The 26,033-nt window shown below is 40.6% G+C and overlaps 1 protein-coding gene across 1 annotated transcript in view; it reads right to left on the reverse strand.

The window, feature by feature from the left end:
* Positions 1-585: 585 nt before the first annotated feature.
* Positions 586-26,033, reverse strand: part of SPOCK1 (SPARC (osteonectin), cwcv and kazal like domains proteoglycan 1) — a 277,014-nt gene continuing 251,566 nt past the window's right edge. The window contains exons 7-11 of the mRNA XM_014883430.2: positions 18,913-19,029; positions 12,016-12,237; positions 11,351-11,413; positions 6,165-6,302; positions 586-5,187 (exon numbers count right to left, since the gene is read on the reverse strand). Of these exons, the coding sequence (XP_014738916.1) occupies positions 4,997-5,187; positions 6,165-6,302; positions 11,351-11,413; positions 12,016-12,237; positions 18,913-19,029 (731 nt within the window). The 3' untranslated portion in view covers positions 586-4,996. The remainder of the gene's footprint in view (positions 5,188-6,164; positions 6,303-11,350; positions 11,414-12,015; positions 12,238-18,912; positions 19,030-26,033) is intronic.

The following is a 26,033-nucleotide window of genomic DNA, read 5'->3' on the forward strand; positions in this document are numbered from 1 at the left end:
CCACATACAGGGAAAAGGTGATGAAATAACGTTTTTAACTCTGTAATTAGCACTGCAATAATGTTTAAATTGGTTAATAATATTAAAGAGCAGCTCTAATTTAATTATAGAGACACAAACCCAGATATTTCTCAACGAGGATGGCTTCCCACCAATTGTATTTAATATAATTTTGCCTTCATTTATCATGTAGATAATGGTCACTGCATGTTTATGAAATTGCCCTGGATACCTTCAGAAGAGACAGAAAAACATCACAATTTGTGGTCTGGAGAGAAAATAGAAATGAATGCTTCCCCCTCTGCCCTTGCTAGTTCCTTAAAAATCAATTTTAATATAATTTGAAAAGTCCTGATTTTGGTACAGTTATTCCATTCCATTTGGTTTCGTTTCTGCTTTTAAAATAGAGGTTTCTGGGGACCTTGCATTAACTCCACAGATTACAGGTGGCATTGAACAGAGGTGTAAGTTATGAAGCAAATATAAAGAAGCATCCATTTCCATGTATGATTAAATGCTGACTCAAGGTAGTGCAATATTTTTGATCCCATAAGTTTAATAAAATTCAGGACAGGCAATAGGGAGTCGCAGACAAATTAAAATTTATTGAGACAGACAAAAATGCAACTATTTCAGACTACAGTTAAGCATTTACAGTTAACCAAAGGTAGCAAAATGCTCACATTCCACTTAACTCCTTATGGAAAAAAGCATTCAGAATTTACTACGCAGTTCTACTACTATGATAGTCTACATCCATCTACAGTAGGGACATCGAACTGAAACACGTAATATTTGGATCTCTCCTTACAGATCTACACATTGAACAGTAACAGACATCAACAGCATTGAGAAAAGTATAAAAAGACCAAAACCCACCTACTGTAGAAAGGGATTTTTGATGTGTAGTAACTGTACAAAGCAGTCTGTGGATGAAAGGATGGGACACAGGAGGGACTGCGAGAGAAGCCAACAAACGGAGGAAGCGAAGCTGGAGCGACCTGGTGGTCGGGGTCAGGTGCTGACCTTAAATCTACGTCAGTTGCTGCTTGAGGGAGAAAAGGCTACAAAACTCCTAATATCAAAATATTCCCATGCCAGAAATGTACACTGAGACTAACAGACTAGGCTGGAGAGGCAAAGAGAAGCATTCACTAACAAACAGTGTTGTTTTAAATATAAACTTTACATTTTCAATATAAACTGTAGAATAAATATTAAATTAACACTTCAAATGGTTTAAAATGATAGTACAGAATAGCTTAAAAAAAGGCAAAGAAAATAAAGAGGATTCTTTTGTTCACAGCAAAGGCCAGTAATGACCCAAAAAACCCAGCGGTGCTGAAATCTGAACTCAACATTTTGATTTAATTACATAGTTGAAAACAACATAAAGCAATGCCTAACAGTATCTCATAGACTGTAATATGAAAAGAAAATGAAATTAAAAATTGGTTTGCATTTCTAAAAGGATGGGACAACTCTGATTCCACTTGGTTTGTGTCTCTAAAAGAATGGGCCAACTTAAATTCCATTTTTCACAATGAGAAAATATTTGGAAGGTCAATTACTTGATTCAGATGGGAAGTAGGAAGTAAGTCCTGCTTTGTAAAAAAAAAATAAAAGGAAAAAAGAAAGAGAAAAAGAAAGGAATTGAATTAAATTAAATTGGAAGCAAATCAAATCCTTTACAAAGCATGAAGAATGGAAGGGGCTTGATCTGGAAGAGCACTAGTTCTTGGTAGAATCGCTGGTTTCTTTATCACTATTTCATTAAATAGAAGATTTTCGTAATGCATCTCCTCAGACTGAACACACACATACATATGCACACACATATTTGTGCATAAATGTATATATACAGTCACACAGAGATACACATATGTGTATATACATATAGGCTGCAGATCCCCCACCATGGGAGATTGCCAGTGGATCACAAAAGGGCTTTGTTAAATAGCTGTGCAGGATTTAGGAACTTGCTCTCAAAGCAATCCAGAGTCCCAGTGCCCTTCCAAGCAGGACAGCCTGTGTGCCCTGCTCCTGCCTGGCTGGGACCCCTGGCACTGGGCACTGATGCCCTGCAGTGCCCCCAGCTGCCCCATCCCATAAAATGGCACATTTCCCATGATGGCTGGAGTCAGAAGAACACTTGCATAAGTCAAACAGGTAACTGAAGGGTCACCTGGAGAGGGGGTCTGCCTGGATCCAGGCCAGCAGGCTTAGCACAACTGGGTGTATTTGTGTGTGCTTCTGGGGGCAGGGGGATGTGCTGCGAGAGCCCATCCGAGCCAGCCAAGGCACCTGCCCTCTCCAGGCTGTGCTGGGCATGGAGCTGCTTCACTGGGGCCCACCTCATCTTTGAGCTGGAGAGTCTGGGAGACAGTAACTGCTTTACAGGTAGACAGAAACCCTTCCAGCTCTGATTTGGAAGCATCACATGTGAAAGATCACAGCCAGGATACCACCAGTGGGTGGTGCTGCCACATCTGCACATGTAAACTCAAAGATGTTCACATTCACTTTTAAAGGCTTATTGAACAGCTTTAATTTAATCATCTTGCATGTTTACAGGGGACACAGCCTCCTGCAGCCTCAGACCTGGTACTGCCTGCAAGGGCTTAGACTGACAGACTTTACCCTGGGGAGGTGCTGGGCAGGAGAAGGGATTTGCTCTGTGACCTTTGATGTAAGGCACAGCCCAGGATAAGCCATTGTGGAGGGACACAGGATTGCCAAAAACCCTCTAGCTCTGTGTGGAGAACGAGTCCAGTCAGGAGGATAAGCATAATCTCCTGATTGTGGAGCTCAGATTTATGTCAGAATGAAATGGCAGCTCTGTGCCTCAGGCAGGTCTTGCACAGGACAGCAGAGCCAGACCCAGAGAGTGTGGGGTTAATTAAGAAAATACCAGAGGAAAACTAGACTGGACATCTGAGAAGGAACCTACTGACAGTGTTCAATTGCTTCTCATCAAATCATACGTAGGGAGACAGAAATGCTGGATTATCTGCTCCTCCTGCAAGCTGGCAGGATTTCTGTGAAAGGCAAATAGAAAAAATGCGTGTGTGTGTGTGTGTGTGTGTCTGTGTGTGGTGCAGCTCATGGAAAATGATTATTAAATATATTTTTCTAAAGCTATGGGAAAACCAAAGGGATTTATTTGAGGCAGGGCAGATTGCAGGCCTTTTGGAAATGACTGTGATGGCAGATTTTTGGGAGGATGCAGGGGCGTGAAACAACAAATTCCTCATGGTTTTACACATCCTTCTGCATTAATAATGATTATGCAGGCTTGGTCTTTATTTTCAGGTCATTGATCTCGATAAATAGGAAATAAAAGAGGAGAAAACAGGAGAGCCCCTGCTGCATATGATACCTGCAAGAATTCCATTTCTGATCACATCTGAAAGCAGAGGTCCTACCAGAGGGCTGCCAGGCGGGCACTGGCTTTGGAGAGGGCTGAGAGCCAACATCCCCAGGCCAATGTACCTAAAAAACTGACTTCTGCCAACCTGTGTGGTATTCTCCAGCTTCAATTGACTACGAATGCAATCATGTTGTGATTCAATGCTGTCTCCACCTCTATATCCACCATTAACTCAGAAAAGAAATCTAATTAGTTTTTGTTATTAAAAACATGTTTTTCATTCTGCAAAATAACTCACCGGCCACAGGCACTGCTAAAATACTTACACCTGCATCTTAATGCAAGAGTGGGGTTCAAGTCCCTCCTACTCCTTCACAAAACAGCAAAAATAATAACACAGCACATTACTGCATCAGAGAACTGCCACAGGAAAGGACACTGCAAATAATGTCATGTCAATATCCTCTGATACAAGAGCTTTGAAAATACAGGAGGTATCAAGGGAATCACAGATTGGATTTTAATACTACTCTTTTTTAGGAGTGTGTATTACAAGTGTGCAGCATCACACTGGGCCAAGGGGTTATGCTTTTGAAATATCACCACCTAAAGCTGCTTTTTTAAACAGGTACCTTTACATTAAGTAAGTGACAGTTACTTTTGAGGGTTTGTGTCTTTGACAGCATTCTAACTTTGGAAGGAGAGTTGCTAAATGGAGAACAGACAGGTCTGTGGTGTGTGAGCTGGAAGCAGAGGCTGTCTGTGTGCTGTTAGAGACCATCCTAGTGCAAAAGAGCTCAGACAGAAGCTGAGGAACAGCTCTGTGGGTGGTTATGATGCTACAAATTCACAAAATATTCTCTCCTTAAACACTCTGAAAGGCAGATGGACTCTGTCCCCTGCCTCTAGGGCCTGGTCCATGACAGCAGGTTCTTAGCATCTCTTAAGATCAAGGCCATGTTCCTTTATCAAATAAAGAGTGACAGTGAGTTGATCTGTGCCTGGTGGGAGTTTTGCCTTCGGTGTGAGCTGGACTAAGTCTGTTGGACTCATTCTCAGAGAATGGAAGGAAGGGAAAGTCCTGCCAGTGGGTTTTCTTCTGGATTAAACCCCTGGTACTGGGCAGCCACTGTCCAAAGAAACTTACTCTTCACTGGGACATTATAAATATGGACTAGAAAATGAGGCACCTATTTTCCTTCTTAATGAAAGAAAAAAACTTTTTCTGATATGATCCAGATAACAATTTATGACACAAATTCTCTGACATGAGAGGGGCTTCTAAGCCTTGATATTGTTTGCTTGAGCCCCTTCCAGGATTCTTTCACAGGATAGATTTCCTAAGTGGTGCAAGTGAGGATTAAGACACGAAATGGTCTTGAAACAAAACTCATTGCCCCTGTGGATAGAACAAAAATCCCCCAAACCAACTGAACAAAAGCTGTATTCCAAACAGTCCTTGCTGGAAAAAAAAAAAAAAAGAGTTGTCATTCAAATTAAATTGACTATACAAAATTAAACTCAGTAGAGAGGGAATATTTGTGCCAGGTACTCTCAGATACAATTGCAGAGATATGATGTGAGTTGCAATATTGTGCAAAACGTGAGTCCTCATTATGATGGGCACTACCATATATAACCAATTTCATCATCCTTATCATCATCTTCATCTTCATCATCTTCATTAGCTGCTCTTACATGAATCTTCAGTTTCCCTTCTTTGTCTTTTTTTGTTGCTTCAGGTTCCTCTTCCAAATCATCCAACAATACAACAGATCCACCACTGCCAAAATCTCCTGAAGTTTCTTGCTCTTCTTCTGAAACAAGTGAGCAGGAAAGGTCATATCTTCACAGAACACCAAATTCCACATTAATCACTATCCTTGTCATGCAAGCCACTGCTATTCACTGCTATTCACGAAACAACCTTAAAATTTAAATTTTCATTCTGAACTGGGATAAATAGATACCAATTCACTCTGAAAAGTATTCTTGCATAAAATACCCCTAATGCATTGTCCTCCTCCTAGAGGCTTGACTGGAGAGTTCTAGACCATGTGCATGCAGGCCAGAATATCATTATTCCTTTGTGAGTACTTTCATTCCAGCACAGATCTGTAAACCGGGCTAAAAAAATCCAAAAAATGGTTTTATTTGAGTGCATAAACCTCACTGAAAAGATCTGTGATGTGACTGTAAAGATCTGTGATGTGATTCTGGGCATCCTGGACCTTCTAGGTCTCTGTTCCTTCTCGAAAAAGAAAGCTGCACTCACAGCCATCCCTGAAGCACTCTGAAGGATTGTACGTGACATCTTCCTTGTCTAGGCACAACAGCTAATTGGTGATTTCACTTACCTACATAATATTGTCCTGTCAGCAATTTATTTGGCTTGACAATTTTACACATTTAGGCCTTCCCTGGGCTGGAAAGGCATGATACATGAAGTTCCAGTAGATGTGCATTCCAGAGCATACACAACAATATATTTAATAACCATGCTGAGCAACCCCACACCCTTAATTTTAATATCACTAACTGCACTTCGCAGGCTGGTAGCAAAAATGACTTAACAGTGGTTATTGCCTGCTAACCTGTGCTGCCCCCCTGCTGTCCAAAGGACCCAGGAGGGGCCCATTTGTAGTGCAAATAGGAAAACAGAGGAGTACTCTGAACTGTGATACTCATGTTTCCCTGTTGTCCCTTTCGTTATCATACTCAGTGGTACAGCAATGGCAGGGCTTACAGCACTGTTAATTCCCCTGTTGTCTGAGGAAAGCAGATCATTACTCACCACAGCTGACTGTGCCTTGCTTTCTGGAGCCAGCAATCTCATTCCCGTACTTATCCACACACCAGCACTGGCCCGTGCTGCCATGGCACTGCGTGGCTTTGTAATAACCTTCCTCATTGCACCGGGGGATGAAAGCACCTGAATAAAATATAAGGTGTGCTCAGTAATGCAATCCTCGGCAGGAGCAAACACACAGAGAGGGTATTATGAACTTAGCACTTATATACATGAAGATCTTGACAAAGTTGGCAAGGAAATACATGTGATTATCAGGAGCCTGAAAGGGGAAAAAATTTCTGGTTAACTCTTTTCAGACACCCTGGTCACAGTGTACAAATGTTTGTTCATATCCAGCACACGGAGGAGGGTGTCACACAGTCCTAGAGAGAGGTTCAGCCTGTCCCTGAATGATTGATATTCCCACAGAACCTTTTCCCATTTAACTCCTGGTTTTAAACTTTTCTTCCCAACTGGATTATTACCCCAACTTCATTAGTTCTGCATTTCCCTCCATTTGCACTCCTTCCGTGTTTATCACATGAGTCTTTCCACAACACTGTAATTATCCCTGGAAGGTATCTGCCATCTGCTTGCTATTCATACTAATCTCAGGAACATCCCCTGACTTACTGAGAGTTCCCATGCATAAAAGAAGAAATAATGTACAGGCTTTACAGAGAGGGACAACAGGATCTGAGTCAGTAAGTCTATGGATTTGAAGCCCAAGTTTTGTCTCACAATAAAACCAATATATTTCAGCCTTGTAGAGTGTGGTTCATTCTGGCTTCTGCAGAGAGGGAAACTCTCAGGAGAAGCTTACGTTATTGTTCCCACCATTTTCAGCAGATACAGCAAATGTACTTCAATATGAAAAGCCCTCTTGTCCTTCGAGATGAGTTAGCTTTATTCCCACTGGAGGTCAGTACATTCATTTTTCCTGTCTTTGTCAATTGCTTCAATTTGAAACATGGCATAAACACACCCTTGCCCCCAAATTTCTTGTCTCAAACGATTTTTGAGAAAGTGCTTTTCTCCTTTGTCAAAGACACCAGTGATTTACTGGTGGTTCAGTAAAGTTTTTTAACTAGTTCCATGTGTAGCATCTATTCAGACAGCACATGCGTCAAAGGGGCCACTTCCACTACATTTCTCACAGGAAAAAATGAATGAGAAGGTGCTGCCCAAATGTCACCAGATTTCCTATATAAAAGACATAGAAGTGGAAGTGAGTGACAGTCTCATGCACACAGAGAACTACACAAAGTGAATCTGAATATCCAAACTCATTGCTCTGCAGTTCTTGTCTAATGTTTGAGTGCTGCTAATACAGGTCTGTGAGATGAGAAGAGAAACCTCTGAACATCTGCAGAAATCTTTGTATATCAGATCAGTTTTGGAGATCACATCCATGAGTGAGAATATTTTAAATAATGTCAAAGCATGATCTTATAGCAGGTTTGCTAATAGGTACCACCATTATGCTCATGTAAATGTAAGCATGCTAGCAACTATCAAAACCTCATTTTTACTATTTATAAGATAGTAGTTTTAATAACAAATGTATGTATTTGCCTTGGCAGGTTTTTGTAAGTTAATACTCAGTGTTCAAAACTCCATTTCAATATTGATTAGGAAATGTATTTTTTCATATTTATGTTCATGTCCTGTCTCTGATAAGCACTGCAGATATTTATCAAACCATACACAACCTTAGGAAAAGTGCTCAGGTGCTGACTTGGAGCTGGTGTAAATCAGCATAGGTGTACCCTTGTCACTAGAGCTGCCATTTTATATCTGATGAGCATCTGGCTCCAGGAAGGATCAAAGGGGGAACCTCAGGGGCATTACAGGGTGAGCAGAGAACAGCTTCTGCATTTTAAAGTGTCTCATGCTTTCTCTTTTCCTAGGGCAACGCAACCTTTTCCTTCTTTGAAACAGGCTTTTTTGCATAGTTTCACTGTTTTTTTGTAAGGCATGAAAATGTTCCATGCTGCCTATAAAAGCCTTAAAAGATTTAAAAATAAATTATGGCCTAGGCTCACTGCCAACATAACTGTGTGTGGAATAGATTCACACTTTGGGTCACAGTGAAGAGTGGAAGGTACTTTTCCTTCTGCACGGGAAATTTGTGCCAATTTGTATGTAACACCAGAGCTTTAAATATTTAGCTATGCATACTAATGTCACAGTATTTGCCAACCATCAGAGGGAAGATGCAGCATGTCCTCTCCAATGTGTGCAGGTGATAATCTGGAGAGGATAGAGTCACGGGGAACAAGTGTTGTACAATGTGATGATTCTCCCTGTGAATTGTACACAAATCAGCCTGTCTTCATTAGAAATAAGCTGGCTACAAGCTCTGCTATCCTGGAGCATGGCACCTAGACATACCATTTTCTGGGTTTGGCATCAGGGAACATCTGGAGCTTTCCTCTTCAGAGGTTCTTGCACAGGCAGTGCTTCCCCACAAGCCTGGACACCACAAAATGAATTGCTCCTAAAAAACTTCCTCAAGCTACTGAATCCTGCCTCCCCTCTCCCTTTGTCCTGGGAAGGGTTTAGTTATTTCACACAAACTTGAACAGCACTGTTGCATGTGTTTCTTCTTTATGAGCCCAGAGGTATACCTCCTTTTTTTTTCCTTTTTTTTTTTTTTTTTTTGCATTATTTCCTTATCTATATAATACTCCCCTTCCTTAGAGAACAGGAGGAGAATAATTATATGCTAAAGATAGTGAAGCACACAGGTAAAAGCCTGTCAGAATTAAGTGCTAGCCAGCACACAGCTCCTGGTATTAGCTATTATATTAGCTGAATCCACAGGGTTGATACAGGAGAAAACAGTGATGGGAGCAGAAATTTATTACTTTAGTGGTGTGGGAGAAGCATTATCAGCCTGCACAGTTGTATGCTTTAAAAGTACAGTCTCTGCAGTTAATTGTACTCCAGATAAATCTGGTAGGAAAAGATGAATAGTGCTGTTTACTTTTTAATTCAGTCTCCTGGGATGCTAGACTTCATTTGAAAGCCTCCAAATTCAACATATCTAATGGCAATGGCTTTGAAGTACTTTGTTGCAACTGTCATGTGTTTTGAAAAATATATAAAGAAGGAAATATCAAAAGTCATCATTTTTATCAATGGATACAAGTTAGCAAAAACATTCTTCATGCTACTGCCCAGACTGTAAGTGCTGTGCCTCTCTATGTCAGGGTCAGAGGAGAAAAGAGAATAATTAAAGATTAGTTTCTCTGAAAATATTCATCTCTCCTTTCCAACCTTACTGCTGGTACAAGTCACGTGTATGTTTGGGCTTCCATTTGAATGATTTTTCAGTCAGTGAAGAGAAAAGATAATGTTTTCTGCTGTATAAATAGCTCTGATATCAAATTAAAATCTCCCAGACAGGTGTCATTATGCAGGAAGACTTTCAGGGTAGGTGAAGCAAAGAGTTTCTCTTTATATTATAATTTTCTAGCATGTGGAACAACCTGTGCCTGACACCTTGATTTGTTGAGCTTCACCACTTTCATTCTTCTATTTTTTTTTTATTAATACAGTTGACTAGAAGTTATCTGTGCTAAGGGACCATTCTTACTGCTTTTACTTTGTCATTTTACTCCTGCTACTGTGATCAGATCCCACTGACATGTGCTACAACCACCTGCATGTTGAACTACCTGCAACCCAGGCATCATTCTTCCCACACACCAGAATAAACTACTTATGTTTCAACCTAGATGACATTTATTGCACATAGAAAATAACAGCAAACCATAAAATAAATATGAGATAGTCAAAGCTATCTATTAAGAACTGGGCTTCTTAGTCTTTTAGGTGGCTTTGAAAATCATGACACCCATGAGACAGAGAACACTGTGACTTCCTCTGCCACAACACTCCCTTGAACACAAATGCAGAATATTTGCTGAATGGCATACACACACCCCAAGTGATCAATCCTCCCTTTGCTCACACAGCTATGAACAGCAGGAGCTGTAACTCTGAAACACCTTAATCTTCATGTGAACTTGCTATGAAAGGATGATGGATCTAAACCACAGTCCCTGCGGCCTTCAGGAATGTTTATTCTTAATTTGAACCAGTGAATCCAGGTTGGGATTGTTCACAAGGCACCTGAACCTTGAGTCCAAATGGCAGTGGAATCTGGGAATGGCAGGATTTGGCAGAGCTGAGATGTTTGCAGGGTCTGCTGTTGAGTATGGACGAACACCAGGCTGGAATGTGGGAGGCACCATGCAGCACACCCTGTGCTGGCATTCTCCAGGATGGGGCTGACAGCTGGTGCTGAGGTCAGCCACTCTCCTCAAGGGTGAAGTGCAGGGATTGCTGTTAATGGGGGCCTTCATCTGTCCTGCTGTGCCTCAGGGGTTGGACTCTGTGTGCACAAATGTGCTGGGACACAAGTTTCAATATGACACCAGCACACTAATGCTAGGCTACACATCACTGGGTAATTTTAGGGTAGGGAATTAGTCACCTGAAATGTTTTCAGTTCAGCAACTTGATATTTTAGCAATTAATTGGAAAAATGCCAGATGGGGATTTATTTAACCTAATTTTAGATATCCATCAGAGCAATGTAAGTCATGAATCAATTCAGGCTCCCAATAGGCACAAGAGAGAGGGACAGGCATGACCACATCTTACAGCATGAAGCATCCTGCAGGCTGCCTAAAATGAGGTGATATGAATTCCTGTTTTCATATACACAGAATATACTGAAATATTTTAAAGAGTGATTAGGCAAAATTGAACCCCAAGGAAAGCCTGCATTGCACCATAACTGGAAGGGAACATGAACACATTGGCTGTGCACCTTCAGTCACCCTTCACAAATGGGAGCCTTCAGTACCAAGCAGCCTCCCAGTGCTTACTGTGACCTGTGAGGTGATGAAGGCAGTATTATGCTCTGTGCAGACACGGCTTTGCATTTCTGGAGAGCTGTAAATTAGTTCTGAACGCGTTGCCACACTGACACCTGTTCTGTGTGTTGCTATCTCATTATTTGTTTAATTTCATAGTGTCAGGCCTACGCTGAATGCTGCATATTCCCGACTCAAAACATTAGTCTCTAATTGAAAAACCATTACTGCATATAAAGTTACAATAATCACAGAAGCTTTAATTAGTTGAGCAAATGAATAGCAAGTAATCGAACTTACCCAACAGACTCTTCCCTCTACTTAGCTTTTGAATTCTATTCATTTCATTCTGGCAAGGAAGACCTAAAATATAATGTATAAGAATCAGTTTCCAGATGGTACGGGACAGACTCTGTAATGACTGGCTTCACTGCTGACATGAAATGTAGGCTACTGTACACCTGGGACTGAGAGAAGCCCATATGCTGGTACTGTACCACAAAACAAATTTATGTCATTAGCTCCACTAATTAAAAAAAAAAAAAAAAAAAAAAAAGTCAACACATTGTAGTTGAGAGTAGTGCTTGGGGGCCATTTTAATTGTTAAACCATTCTACCTCTCTTTTCATCAAACTGACATCATGCCAGCTCTCTCTGATTTATGACTTGCTAATTGGCTAAGTTCTGCATTAATAAAAGAGTAAATTCTTGAGCTTTCTGTCAACAATAGAGCTTATTTCTAGAGTGTGCACTGACACTTACTACTTTGCTTGCTTTAATGATCAAGGGATATTAATATAGTTCATCTGTGACAATAAACATAGTTCCACAATGCCCTTCACGCTGGTGCTGGGGAAAAGGGCTTTTTAACACACCTGCCTGCCAATGAGCAAACTCTACAGGCAGGCCCTGAAACACAGAGAGAGCCAAAACAGCTCCTCTTTGTATCAAATTGCACAGCTCACCACCGGGCTTCTGGAAGCAGTAGCACCACTCGTTGTTGGAAAGCTTCCCATCTTTGAAGGAGTCGCAGGAGTTGAAGAGTGGCTTGACACACGGCTCGTACTTATCCAGATAAATGGCACTGATCTCCGAGGGATCCAGCAGCAGGTCATAGTTCATGTCAAGTTTGTTGAACATCCAGCCTAAGGAATCCTTACAGATTGGTAGGATGCTGGTGTCAAATCCTGTAAGAAGACAGGCAAATATTCCCCAGCTGAACCCCAGCATGGCCCCGGCACTGGAACCACTGCTAAGGTGAAGCCTTGCCAACTTTTCTTTTTTTTGGCTGGACTCTGAACATTAAACTGCCTTGCCCAAAGCAGAATAAAATCCTAAGACTGAACTGATTGTGTAAAGCTTAATGCCCAAGCACAGCTACAAACTACTGCACTATTCACACTGTGGGCGCTGTGAGGTGGAGAGTGCTGAGATTCAGAACTCGTTTCTGTAATTCAAAGTTCTGTCTACTCAAAAAATTCTTGCTCTTTTTTTTTTTTCTTCAGTCCTCAGTCCAAGTGTCTTGGCCTGGTTCCAGGAAACTGAAATGTGATAAGAAAAGGATGCAACCACCACATTTTCAAACTAGACTGAATCTGAATGCAATTTAAATCTTGTTTCCCAGACTAACTTCTAGTTGCCTGATCACATTCTTTCCTGCTGTGCTCTCATCTTCTACCACTCATCCTTGCCTTTCAATTTTCAAAGACCCTTCTGTGGTTTGTGACAACAAACTGCTTTGATCTGGACCGTGAGCTGTCTGGGGAGGCAGGGGGAGAGAAAAGGTGAAGTGTCTCTGTTTCTTACACCACTCTGAGGGAGGGCACTGCTTCAGCTGGAGCTGCACAGAGCCGCCCATGCTCTTGTATGCTGTACCAGCACCACTTCTTCCTGCAGCCTCCAGGATTCTGCAGCAATACAGGATTCTGCTTTTCCAGCGCTTTGGAAACCATCACCATCATTCATTTTAATAGCCCAGATTCTTCAAAGACTGCTGCAGCAGCAGTGGTTATCACAGAAAGCCCAAGTCATGCATATAGATACCCACTGTGTATATGAGATACACATTCCAGTATCCTGCAGTCTCCAGACAAACAGTGGCATGGGGCACTATAAATCAACACTGTCATGGTATTTTTTCAATGCTTAGACTAAATTCCAAGTGATCTACAATATAAGGAACTATATTTGTAATATAGAGATAATAAATCTGATAACAAGGGTATTGGTTTCCACCAGGACTTAGAAAAATTAATCCATTGTTTCAGGATTTGCAGAGAAAGAGGGATCCTGATACCCCCAGCCTCTGGTGCTCACACTGCTCCAGCTGTGAGCAATAACCTGCCTGTGCACTGCTCACTCTGCTTTGGGCCGCACAGAGAAGCCTGATGAGCTTTTTCCTTTGGCTGCAACTTTCACTGAAAGAGGTTTAGCTTAGCTTTATCTGCTGTATGTCCCCCTTTCAGGATGCTGCTTTGTTGAAGTGAAAGCTGAGATGTTGCTGGAATCATGCTGACAGTTTGTCCAAGCTCTGCACCCTACTTGCTATTTTAGGCATTAATCCAAAGGAGAGCAGGGCTTTTTGCTGGAAGCTGTGTTTTGGTATGCAGCTGTGGCTGAAGGTTGTCAGTGACACAGAGGGACAATCAGAAGGGTTAACTAATGGGAAGGTTTGTGCCATTCATAATACATGTTTCTCTAAGGAAGGAAAAAGGTAACGCCATTTCCTCAGGGCTAGGGGCAGCTCAGGCAGGGAAGAGAGAAATCATACTGAACATTTCATCACATTTTTATGCTCTTATCTCCCATAACATTATCTAATCATGTTTGAGCACATTGAAAAAGAATAAGGCTGTGTGAATAGATGTAGGGAGGAGCTGCCTGCCTTGCTGAAGCAATTAGAAATATTGACTTCAATTATTTAAGTCATCTGAAGAAGGCAAGCAGGATTTGGTCATTGTGCAATCTTTTGTCAAGTGAAAGGATTGAAGATTTCTCATCTTTGCCTTTATAAAGCAACAGGAGCAGAGCACACAGTCCTGCCCTGTGCAGGTGTATAGTGCCAGATTCCCCACCCCAGGGCAGGTTAAAATCAGTCAATCAGGCAAGGGTGGGTCATTCAACTGCACAGTAGAGCTGGGATCAGCTCCAGTGATCCCAGTTTAAGAGTTTTCAAGAGAAAAAGAATTAGTTTCCAATGTCTGCTCTTTTTCTGCACAGCTGCTCTCTCTGGCAATGGACTTCGCACGCCGTGGTGGCACTTAGTGCTGCAAAAGATGAGTAACTGCAAGGTGTGTTGTATGATCAGTGAGTATGGAATGTGCTGCTCAGCCCTGATAGGCCTCTAAAGGTCATCTCTTAACTGGCAGGGATCAACGCAGGGAGGAGGAGATCCTGGAATGAACTTGCCCCTGACAGTGCCTATAGATTATTTCTGAGTCTTGTTTTCCTCCCTGTTGGGAAATCTCCACCTGTGTGTACAATTGGGATACAACACCAGCCTGCCCTCAGCGTGGCTCTGCCTGAGCAAATCACCAGTAGTGACTGCTGGGAGTACAAAGCTGCTCTGTGACAGACAGTTAATTACATTAGGTGAAGAGGTTTTGATTATCATTTCTTATAAACAACGGAGCTTTCACTGTTGTGACCAGAGTTCCAGATTAGATTTATTAAGTATTATGCATTTATTATTTATATATCTTAATAAATCTATTTATAATATATATTATATATATTATAAAATATATTTATATTAATAAATCTTATTTATTTATTGTTAGATTTATTAAGTATTAGAGTCACTAAACAGTGCTGTCTTATCAGACAATGTGGTCTGGAAGTCCTGAAATATTGAAGTGGTAGGTGTGACTGAAAGTCCTCAGCTAGATGGTTATTTTCAGTGGAAAGTTAATTCTTTAATTAACAATATGTCGTTGAAGGTAAATAGTAGCTCCCTGTCATATTGTGTCCAGGTAAACGGTACTGCCCATAAATGATGTTTGCAACATTGCAGCATCTGCAGCCCAAACCCGACTATCCTGGATGCTCTTAGCACTCAGCACCAAGAGTGAAAGCCAAGTGTCCTCTAAATGCTCAGCACAGGCTCTGACTCACGGCATAAGCGGGGCAGCTGATGGAAAATGGCTTCTGAAGGTCACTTACCTTCACTGGGAGGTCACTGTGCTCCCACCAGCCTGGTGAGGTCAAGTGATATTGAATGAATTAACTTCTTTTTAGAGTATTTTGATATACTTATTTATAAATACGATGCAATTTTCTGGATGAAATAAACCATATACCATAATTCTGTAAAGAATTCAGTGCTTGGTTAACAGGCTGGATTTCCAGCACAACAGACCCAGAATAAGCAACCTCAGTTAGAACTTCTCTCCATCTTTCTGTTCATCAGTGCAGTGCTGCAGTGCCTTTGGTGCCAACACAGATGCCAATTAATGTCAGCTGAGGTGGTGGCTGCTCTCATTTGGACACCTGCTCACAAGGACCTGGACTGAGACCATCTTGTTCCTCTTTCCAACTGACAGCTGTTCAGCATCCTGACAACTTTCATTTACTACAGAGCTGGAAGGAAATCAGGCTGGTGACCTACATACAAAAGTCTCTCATCCCATTAACACACAAAACACTCCACCTTCTCTGAATTAAAATGGAATTAAATTTGGAAAAGTCTTGAGGTGAAAATCCTTATTAAAAATAAACACACCTTCTGGCATGAAAGAATTATTTTCTCCCTTCAAGAGTTGACTTACACAAGTAATTTTTATTTTATTAAAGTATACTACAATTAAATTAACAGGGGTAAAATTAACCTAATTTCCCCCATTGCTTAAAATAAAAGAAGGAGGAGAAGAAATATTCCCTAGAAAAAAAATTCTTTATATTGCATAGATCTCTAGTAAAAGAAAAACAACACCCACTCCAACCAAAGAGACTTTTTGGATACAATACGGGGATGTTATGAATTATCAACAGGCTCAGGAGCAATTTGAATCTGATCTTGTTATATAATTAGTTCCTATTATTTCCCTATGTCAAATCATGTCCCTGAGTTTCTTACATCATTTATGGAGGAGATTTTAATTGCACAAAGCCTTCAGAAGACAAAGTACCTGCCCCACAGTGCTTTGCTGGGAGCCAAGAGCTTGAGGAAGAAAGGTTTGAAATCTAAACACAATAATATCCCTCATCCTTTTCCTTTCAAGAGAGTTACAAAGAAAACAAAAAGGAGCTTACTTTTTTCTTCACCTGGGGGTGAACATAATACACTCAAAATGCTTATTTACACTCACACTTACATCTTGAAAATTTAGCAGAATATAGCATAGAGAAATCTCTGCTAGAAGGCCTTCTCTAGACAGCCAGTGTGTGTCCAAGGCATCACAGCCATGGCATCCCACCATCTGTTCTTTTTACTGCCACGGGGCACATCCAAAATGGAATGCTTTGAGGATGTTCGTGCCTTTTCAAACTCTGCAGGCACAACCAAACCAGCTCAGTTTAATGAAGTGATTTGTGTGGTGAGGAGGGCAACACATGCAGAGCCATAAAAAAGGGCAGTGTGTACATCAGAGTGCATTTCCAGAGCTGTGCGTGCCCTGTTTGCCAGGATTCAGATACATTCTTTTCTACAGCTTGGGTATGTGAACTTTGCTTTGAATTCTGAGCCCTCTTTAAGGTGTCTTTCATTTTTACAAATGTTTGAAGTTGGAGAGAGCTCAATACTGCTGTCCTCCCCTGTGAGCATTTTCAGTGCCACCAGAGAGAACGTGAGCTGCAGAATTTGGCACATGCAGATTAATTCATGAATACTGTTGCAAAACCTCAAAAATAAAAACAAGCCCAAGTTTTGTGGCATTCGAAAATGGCTTAGGCATCTAAACTTATAAAGTTTCTTTCTTTTTTTTTTTTTTTAACTGAAGAAAATAAGAAATGTGCCAAACTAAGTCAAGAGTCTAAAAAATGAACATTGTTGAGATCAAATGCTGAAGATCATCAGGCAGCCTTTCAAATAAAAGCTGCCAGGAATCAAACTAAACTAAAAAGAGGTAACAACTCCTCTGTGCACCAGAGCAAACAGTGCAGAATTACCAGGAATGTTTTTCTCACTGAAAATGCTTAAGCAAAAAAAAAAAAAAAAAAAAAAAAAAAAAAAAGACTCAATACCTTTAGGATTTTATTTGGTCTTTGGCCTCTGGCAAGGTCATCATGAGGATGTCACGAATCATCTGCATGAAAACATCCTTTTGACAATCTGATAAAATGAGATTTCCTGTGATTCTGGGCCTAAAGGACTTCAAACAAAGTTTGAAGCATCTAAGGCTTTCTGTCATGGGATTTGAAATGAATTCACATCTGGAAGCCATGATTAGCTGTACATCCAGTTGCTTTTTGCACTGTGGTTAGGATCCTCTGCATGAGAATATCTTTTTTGGGAGCACTGTTTCAGAAATAAGTAGGACATATGATTTTAAAGATACTGGCTTGGTTGTAAATAATGTGCAAAATAAGGGACATGAAAAAAGATAATTTACACAGAACATGACTTGTTTCACCACAGAGTTGTAAGATATGTGATGAAACTACTGGGTTTGACTATAGTTTGGAGCAATACAGCCTGTGGTATACTGTCTGTTTAGGAAGAAGCAATCTGTTGTTACCCCAGCTTAGATGTAGCATAGGGAGGGGCTGTGAAGACCTGGAATAACAGAAAATGTTCACCTTGATGTACTGTGTCTGCTCTAGTGCCCCTACAGCCTCTGTGGTGTCACTCTATAGGGACACCAGGTGAAAAGAGCCATAAAAGTAGCAGCTGACTGGGCCCTTCAAATTCCGGGTTTGGACCCAAGCTTTAGACAGCTCATCCCAGAGAATCTGTGAAGTGACAGTGAGGCACACACCTAGGAAATACTTGTGCATCCTACTTTTCAGCCCAAGGGCCCATGTGTTCTGGGACATACTGTTTAAAAGAATTAATGAGTCCTACAGAAAGTGAATTCGCATCTGCTCTCTGATGAGCATGACCTCTTTTAACTCTGTTACATGAATCTTTCCCCTCCCTGGTGGCTAAGTGACATCAAAATCAGTCATGTTGGCTTAACCCACAGAGAGTAAATGTCCTCTAGACTGTTCATTTTCTTCCTTTCTTAAAAAAAACCCAAAAAACCCATCAAAGGATGCAAAGATAGTGTTATTAAATACCTAGGACACAATGGGCTCCAGCTTTCTTGACCATTTAACTCTTCTAGCTCCATAGCTCAGATGTGGATGTTTTAATTATTCTTTCCCTTACATAAACAGTTGGCAGGAAATTTTAAAGTAAAATCTAACTTCCCAACATTGGTATAACATTCCCTACACTTTTATGCCTTATTTTAATCTTAAGCCACTGACATTGTGTCAGAAAATACTTGGCCATAAAACCAAACAACCCCAAGAAATTATTTGGATGCAGCCACGTCGAATTGGAGGGTGATGGAATTTAACTGTACAGACACAAACTACACCTTATTAATCAACCCCAGAGCTTGAGAAAAATCCCTGAGTAGTTTCAGCTATTCATACAGAGGTGATCTTCATGGCCTTCAGACAGTTATTTGCCTGATTAACTTGTGAAAATCTCTCTGTCTCTGACAGTTTTTAGAGCAGTTTGGGCCAGAGGGAGGAGAGAAGGACTGCAGCTCCTTCAGAAAACAGCATTTATTTGCAGGATCAGGTCTCAGGTACCGCTTACTCACTGGCACCTGACTGACAGGATGCTGCAGCCCCAACAGCTGTGCTCAGTTCAGTTCTCCCAGGCTGGGAAGCTCCTAAAACACCCCGTGTTCAATAGCAAAGGAGTTTCTTACTGCCTTGTGCTGTCTCCGAGCTCGTGGGTTTGATGACACGATTCGCATCCTCGTGAAGGGCACCGAACCAGTCCTTTAGCCTCGAAGCCAGATTCCTCAGCTCTTTGTCTGTGCAAGCTAGGAAAGAACAAAACACCAGACTGAGTCAGGAGCACCAGGGAAAAGCCTTTCCCCAGAGAGTCCATTAGAAAAATTGTGTTTATGGTTTTAAAGTTCTCCTCATTAAGAGCTCTGAAGGAAAAAGAGAAGGTCAGGGAAAAGGATGCAAGATAAAAAGAGAATGCAAGTCATTATGAATTATAAGTTGTACTCAAGTACTTCCTTGGAAGCTGACACAATTGGTGATGGAAGAAGTGCCACACAGAGCTCCTCACTGGTTGGCAATTAGAGCTATGTGAGTATTTAATTTAAATGTTTTCGCCTTTTAGGATTTCAGAGAAAGATATAAGTCAAACAGATGGGGAGGAGGAACATCCTTGCCTAGACATGCTACTCGAAAAAGATGCTAGGGATCATTTATAATCACATTTGGCTTAGTATAAGGCTATTACCACCATAATAGAAAATATATATACTTATTTATATACAGAAAAAATTGTTATGTTGTTCTAGTGAACTAGAAGTGAGACTCTACCACCTCTGAAGGTTGTCAATTCCATTTTGTTATCTAGGTAAAACACTTATTTTCATATAAATTTTACTGACAAGTATCTAATTTTCCCAGAAATTTCTGCCAAGAGATTAATGTCCAGTGGAAGCAAATATTTTTAAGGAAGAAAGCTGCATTAGCTAGAAGTTTCTCTCAAAAACAATTTCTTATTTCTGTATCATGTTTAGTGCTTAAAATTCACATGCTCAGGCAATTTTATTATTACTGCTGTGCACTCATTCTACATTTTAAATGACATTTCTTGAAATACAGAGCAAGATTTTATGCCATAGAGGCAGACATCCTTCACAGTCACAATAAGTCTTCTCCATCTCACTGCACATTATAGTATCCCTCCTTCCACCTTACTGAAGAACAATTGAGTCCCACAGCTCTCCCAAGGTAAACTCAAGCTCCAATGACAAGGAACTTGCTGATATGTCACAGCTGTTCTGAAGATTTGTTTGTTCTCACACTTCAGTTTGCGACAGGAATGATTTTAAAGTTAAAAATATAAATTATAGCCTTTTCTAAATTTGAGGAGGGGAGAAAAAGAAAGATTTTCCCTTTTTTTCCTTTGGTAACAATGGAAGAGTTTGATAAATTTTCCTATGCAAGATAAAAATATGAAGATCACTATCACTCTAAAGCTGAGTCCAGGTAAGGAAAAATCAGGTCTTAAAAAAAAAAACCCCATCAATGTAAAATAAATGGAAGACAATGCCAACTGTAAAGTGACCTTTCTGAAAAAGCTTACCATTTTATTTACTCACTTGAATTAATGTTACATCTTACTCACAGTAAACTATCTTATCTTTCCAAGTTGGGTGGAAAAAAAGAAGATTCATTTGTCCAGGAAATGAATAATATAGTTTTATTGTGCAAACCTGATACTTATGAAATAATCACTGTGGCACATGACACCTTTAGGAGGCCAAGACTGGAACTCTGGACTACAAACATGGATTCCTGTGCCTTCCTGACCCCTCACTGTGCCTTCTAGACAGGTGCACTGAGCTTCACAGGCAGTCAAGGCTCAGGAAAAAGAAATAATAATAAAGAAAACACCTTCTAGAGCCATTTTCCTGATTAAGATTTGTGTTCTTCAAGCACAAAGCCCCAGACACCATAGCAGCCCAAAGTATGCCAAATGCTTTGAGGGACACTGGATTTGCTCCCAAACTCACCCTGTAAGGAGGGCAGGAACAAGGAGCCCACTCACCTCCTCTCCCAGCCTCAGCACCCTGCAGGATGCACTCCCCAGGACCTAACAGAGTCTCTAAAATAAATCTCACAAAGTGGTCATTTGCTGTAAACTGCACTGACTGGGGTAATTGGAATCCATGCTTTTAAACTGCAATACAAACCAGGATTGAATGCACTGCAATGGTTAAACAGAAGTAATTAATTAATAGTAAACAGAAGTAATTAATGGTACATCAGACTGGAAACAACTCCTCTGTATAACTGAGCCAATCAAAAATGTCAGGATCTGTAAAATGCCATTTGTAATGAAGCCCTTATAGATTTTCCATGTCTGTAACTTCAGTCATGTTGAGAAACAGCTTTTTTTTGAGGGTAGTGTTTGAGAGCGAACCCTGGGTGAATTTATTGCTCTTGTTTTTGCTGACCAAAAACCCTTTGGATTTCCTTTGGAATTTGATCTGAGGCATGATTGACAGTAAGCCCAGACCTGGAGTTTTCTGCATTCTGGATAGTTTTTCTGTAAATAACTGAGATATTCCTTAAGTATGCTGCTTAAGGATGATTCCAGAGTGAGTTTGATGTTGAGGCTCTCTCTTAGGACTACAGTCTTCCTTCACTAGAATAAATGCTGTTTTATGAGTCAAACAGGAGCCAACTTTGCTATTAATATGGAGCAAATAATAAATTTCTGAACAAGACTTCAAATATTTAATGCAAAGTTCACTTAAATTTCTACTCAAGTACTTAATGCCCTCAATCTTACTTTCTCCTGCACATTAAAATAGAGGAAGTATCCTTTTATTTTACATTTCTTGTATTAAATTTTATTTTCATGCTACCTTGCCTGGTTAAAAATATCCTGCCTTTCTACCCAATGGAACTGCATTCCATTTTTATTTATTTCATTTGAACATTATCAGAGGCATATAATCATTCTGAATTTGTTTGGTTTGGGGCACATTTGGGACGCTTCAAATCAGACTGACATTCAGAGGGCAGGAGTTTCATACAAAGTCAGTGCTCTGGCACCCAGGAACCAGAGCACTCCATGTTTTATTTCTGGTGGTAGGCCCATTAGTTATATATCAAACAATTAGAAAGCATAGCTCTGAGGAACTCCTCATTTGAGATCCTTATATATAAATTTATATTAGCAGAAGTTATAAAGCATTTTTAAGAACCCTCTTCATGAAAAATGCAGTGCAAATGTACCTCTTCACTATTAATAGAAGTTTCAAGTCACATTTCTCAGATGAGAAGAACAAGGCTGTAGGAGGAATGGATGTGATAATGGGTCTCTTGCTATTTGGAGATTTATAAGGAGAGAACACCAGGGCTGCAAACAATATGGATATTGACATGACTTGAAGCACTGATTTAAAAATCCAGGCTGAAGAGAATCACCAAGGGAGGAACTTCTCCATAGCCCCTCTCTCGCAACTGAAACCTGTCCAGTCAACTGTCAACAGCCATTTAAATTTCTGCTGCTGTGAAACAGACCCAAGTGCAAACATATGTAAATAGGCATTTTCACTGGTGTGTATCTTGTCAAGAAGAGAGACTCTGGCTTCAATTCATTTTCTACACCTTTTAAAGAGAAAACAACTCACAGTTCTTTACCCTTGCTATTTTATTGATGCCAACAAAGGTTCTGCTCTAGCAACCATCTAATCTCATATCCTCCTGTAACATTAATTCCTGGATCCTTCCCTGCTGATGCCTTTGATGATCTGCTCACAGCCCATGGCTTCCCCTTGAGCAGCAGGTTGGGATGTCTGCTGCTCCAGCCAGGGACGGAGAGGCAGGCTGGGTAGAACCCAGCTCACCAACCTGACCCCAGAGCACAGTCCCTGCACCTCAGGTGGCAGAGGGACCTCCAGCAGGGGCAGAATCTGTTCCTTCTCTGAGTCTCACCAATGACAATGCAGAGGAGGATGTGAGAGCTGCTGGACCCAACAACATCCTCAGACCTGCATCTGCTGATGTGACAAATTATCCTGCAGATGTGATTTATTAACAAGCACCTAAAGTGCAGATTTATTCCCAAGGGTGAAGCACTTGGTCCAGCAGTTATTTATTCCTCACAAACTGAAAGCACTATTGCTAAATACCTATTTTCACCCAGCAGAAAGCATTAATCTGACCTAATGGAAAGTCATTAGCATGCTGTAAAGGCTCAGGCTTTTACGGGCCTGCTTTTGTTATGGACTTTTGCAGCTCTACAGATACTAATCTATATACATTGGTGGTGAAAATTAGCAGTATAATATTTAATTTCACTCTCAGATAGGGACTTTCAATAGTACTTAGTGATAGAAATCAACATTAAAACTGAACTTACCTGTAGATGTTTAAAATTAAATCAATACAGAATCACATCCCATTTTTACTCCAGCCTAGCAAACCAATATTGTTAAATCTCCATCCACTAACAAAATAAAAATCCCCAAGCCTCACAACTCCTACTGCAGTGAATTCTTAACAAAACTTAATACTTAGGAAGCACATTCCTTCAGGACTGTATTAATGTCTCACTTGCTGCTGGAATATTCTGGTACTGCACGGCAAACAAGAAGTCCATATTGTCCAGGAACAAGTTACAGTGATATGTTACACTATTTCCCAACAAGCAAAGTATGCAATCAGATTCATAGAATGTGTACAAAAGATTTTGTGTCATTTGACTTCACTGTCATCTCTCTGGTATCTGTCTGTTGTCTCACTCCTACTGCTCTTATTCTAATAATTCTTCTTACAAATAGTTCTGCATTCCTACCAATACATGTGGAGAGATCGGTTCTTTGGGTTCATATTATTGTTATATAATACTATCTAGTCTCTTAGGTAGAGATTGAGGAACCCTAAAGGCCAAAAGGGATCCATCCCTCAGAGGTGGAACAGCTTCAACTGTTTCTGTAGTGCAGAAGGAAAGAAACTGCAAATGCAGAGAAATAAAAAAAAGAAAAAAAAAAGTTGGAGTTTTAAAAAATGCATATTTAGTCACTGAAGTTAGTGATCTTCTCATGCAAATTAAATCTTCAGCTTAGGGACATGCCACTACTTTTTAATAACCTGGTTAAGGATACAAATGTGCTGCCATGTAGCAGAATCGATGGGCTGTGGTTGAGGTGACCAGCTACAAAACGTAAGTAAGAAACAGAAACCTTTGCAAGAGAGCCCATGGATTGAGATGCTTTTTATTCCCCGAGGAACAAGGGGTAGTGGATGTATTTGTGGAACCCAGCCCTGCCTGCTGCCTGGCTCACAAGCAGAGCCAGCTCTGTTGGTAGCACGTGTGAGTGGTCACTTGTCCTGTGAGCCTGGAGGACGAGTCCACTCAGTTTTGATTAAAATGTGATATAACACAAACCTAAATGACATTGCTCAATAGTGATATGTTCCTCCAGTTAGGACAGGCACTATTTTAGCAATTCAGAAGAGGAAAAACTCTCATTTTTGTATTTTTGAAGACTAACTCAACAAAATTATATGGTAAAACATATTTAAAAACAATGTGGCAACACTTCTTAAAAAGGTTTGATATAAATGTATCTTAGCATGGAGGTTGACAGGAGATCTTTTGTTCCAAGTACTACTTTTTATATTATCTTTGCATTTTGAACACTTTGTAAAAAGAAAATGCAGCAATTTTAACCATGCTTTCTCTGACAAACATAATTACATTTTCTTGTACGTAAGTCACCATCCTATTTCACCTTGCCATAATTGTGTCCACACATGTGTGGATTATTAAAACAGGCAGTTAAGAAAACTGTAGCATCTTTTGGGCTAAGGGGGTGGGTCTGCTCCCAGAAATACAGACTAGTGCTCTAAACACTGCTGCTGCAGGAGCTGGTTTGAAATTAAGCATCAAGAAAAATTCAAGGCTGTGCTCACCTTCCACTTCCAATCCAACTCTACACAGATGCATATAAACATGCACACATCTGTGTGACTTGTAGATGACTCCCAAGTGTTTTATATGTGATATTTCAGTGATGCAACTCTGGTGATAATCGCCTTCACAAATATTTCACTGTTCGTGGCTGGAAGGAGTAATGCTCTAATTTGCTCTTTTCATTGAGGCCTCAGGCAACTTCTTATAACAATAAAAAATGAAGTATTATGCCAATAATTTTATGAAGTAGAAAGGAATGGATTGTTTGCTGTTACTATAAAGAAAGGTAGCGCATTCCAAACATGCCTGGCTGGTCCAATCAATGAACAGCTCACATGTAAAATTGCTCCTGTAGTCACCAACACTTCACAAAACAGCTCTACATGGATATATTTGTCTCACTGCATTTTTGGCACTCACTGGCTATTCTTCCACAGGGTTGACACCTATGCTGATAACCACCTCTGATCCTTCTGTCACTTGTTTTGCCTTGTCTTATATATACAGCAGCAGACGCCAAGATCCTGCAGTTCAGACTTTGAGATGATTACAGGAGCAGCTGAGTTATTGGGAAGATGAAATAGGCTTTGATCTGAAGCTTCTTTAAAATGGCACATTTAAAACACAAAGCTCAGCAAGAACTGTGTGAATGAAGAGTGGAGGGCTACAAAGCTCCCTCGCTAGTGCTGGAGGCAAAGTGTACATCTGCTTTCCTAGAGCTTACTGCTACTTCCTTTTGTGCTCACATTAATTGTGGAAACCCTAGAAAGTTTGCCAGGTGATTAAGAACCCTGGAGTTTTATTTTAAACACAACCAAGCTATAATGATGGTGGGGGGACTGTCAGACCAAGCAGGAAGCTTGTGGGAGTAATGTCCCTTGTGACATTCTGGCCATGTCAGGTATTAATTAAAATGTTATCTCCTGCATGGTTCTTAGCCTCCCAAAATTAGTTTGCCAGCTCATTCTAATGCCCTCATTCAATTCTGGCATAAGACCTGAAAGGTGGAATAGAGTTACATCAATTGAAAACTAAAGCAGAAAAAATAAAAATGTCTGACTGAGTGGACTTTTCCCACAGTTCATGCCGTGCTCTGGATAAAAGAAAAGGCTTTCATAGTCATCATCTCCCTTCTTGCCTTCCTTCTTCCCTCCCTCTCTTTTTTTTACACTCTACTCTGAGCAGGTGTCCTGAGCAGATGTCAGACTCCAGCTGGCTCTAGCCGTGGCCTGTCCAGCACTGGCCAATCTTTGCAAGAGGGCAGAGTTCTTAGAAAAACTGACCACTGCTCTGAGTTTAAAGCAGTGTTTAAAGTAAGCACACAGCTCACGGCCCCTGGGAGGTTTTCACTTAACTTTGCTGCTGACA

Source organism: Sturnus vulgaris, chromosome 15 (assembly GCF_052056855.1).
Source record: "Sturnus vulgaris isolate bStuVul1 chromosome 15, bStuVul1.hap1, whole genome shotgun sequence".
In the NCBI taxonomy this organism is placed as follows: Eukaryota; Metazoa; Chordata; class Aves; order Passeriformes; family Sturnidae; genus Sturnus; species Sturnus vulgaris.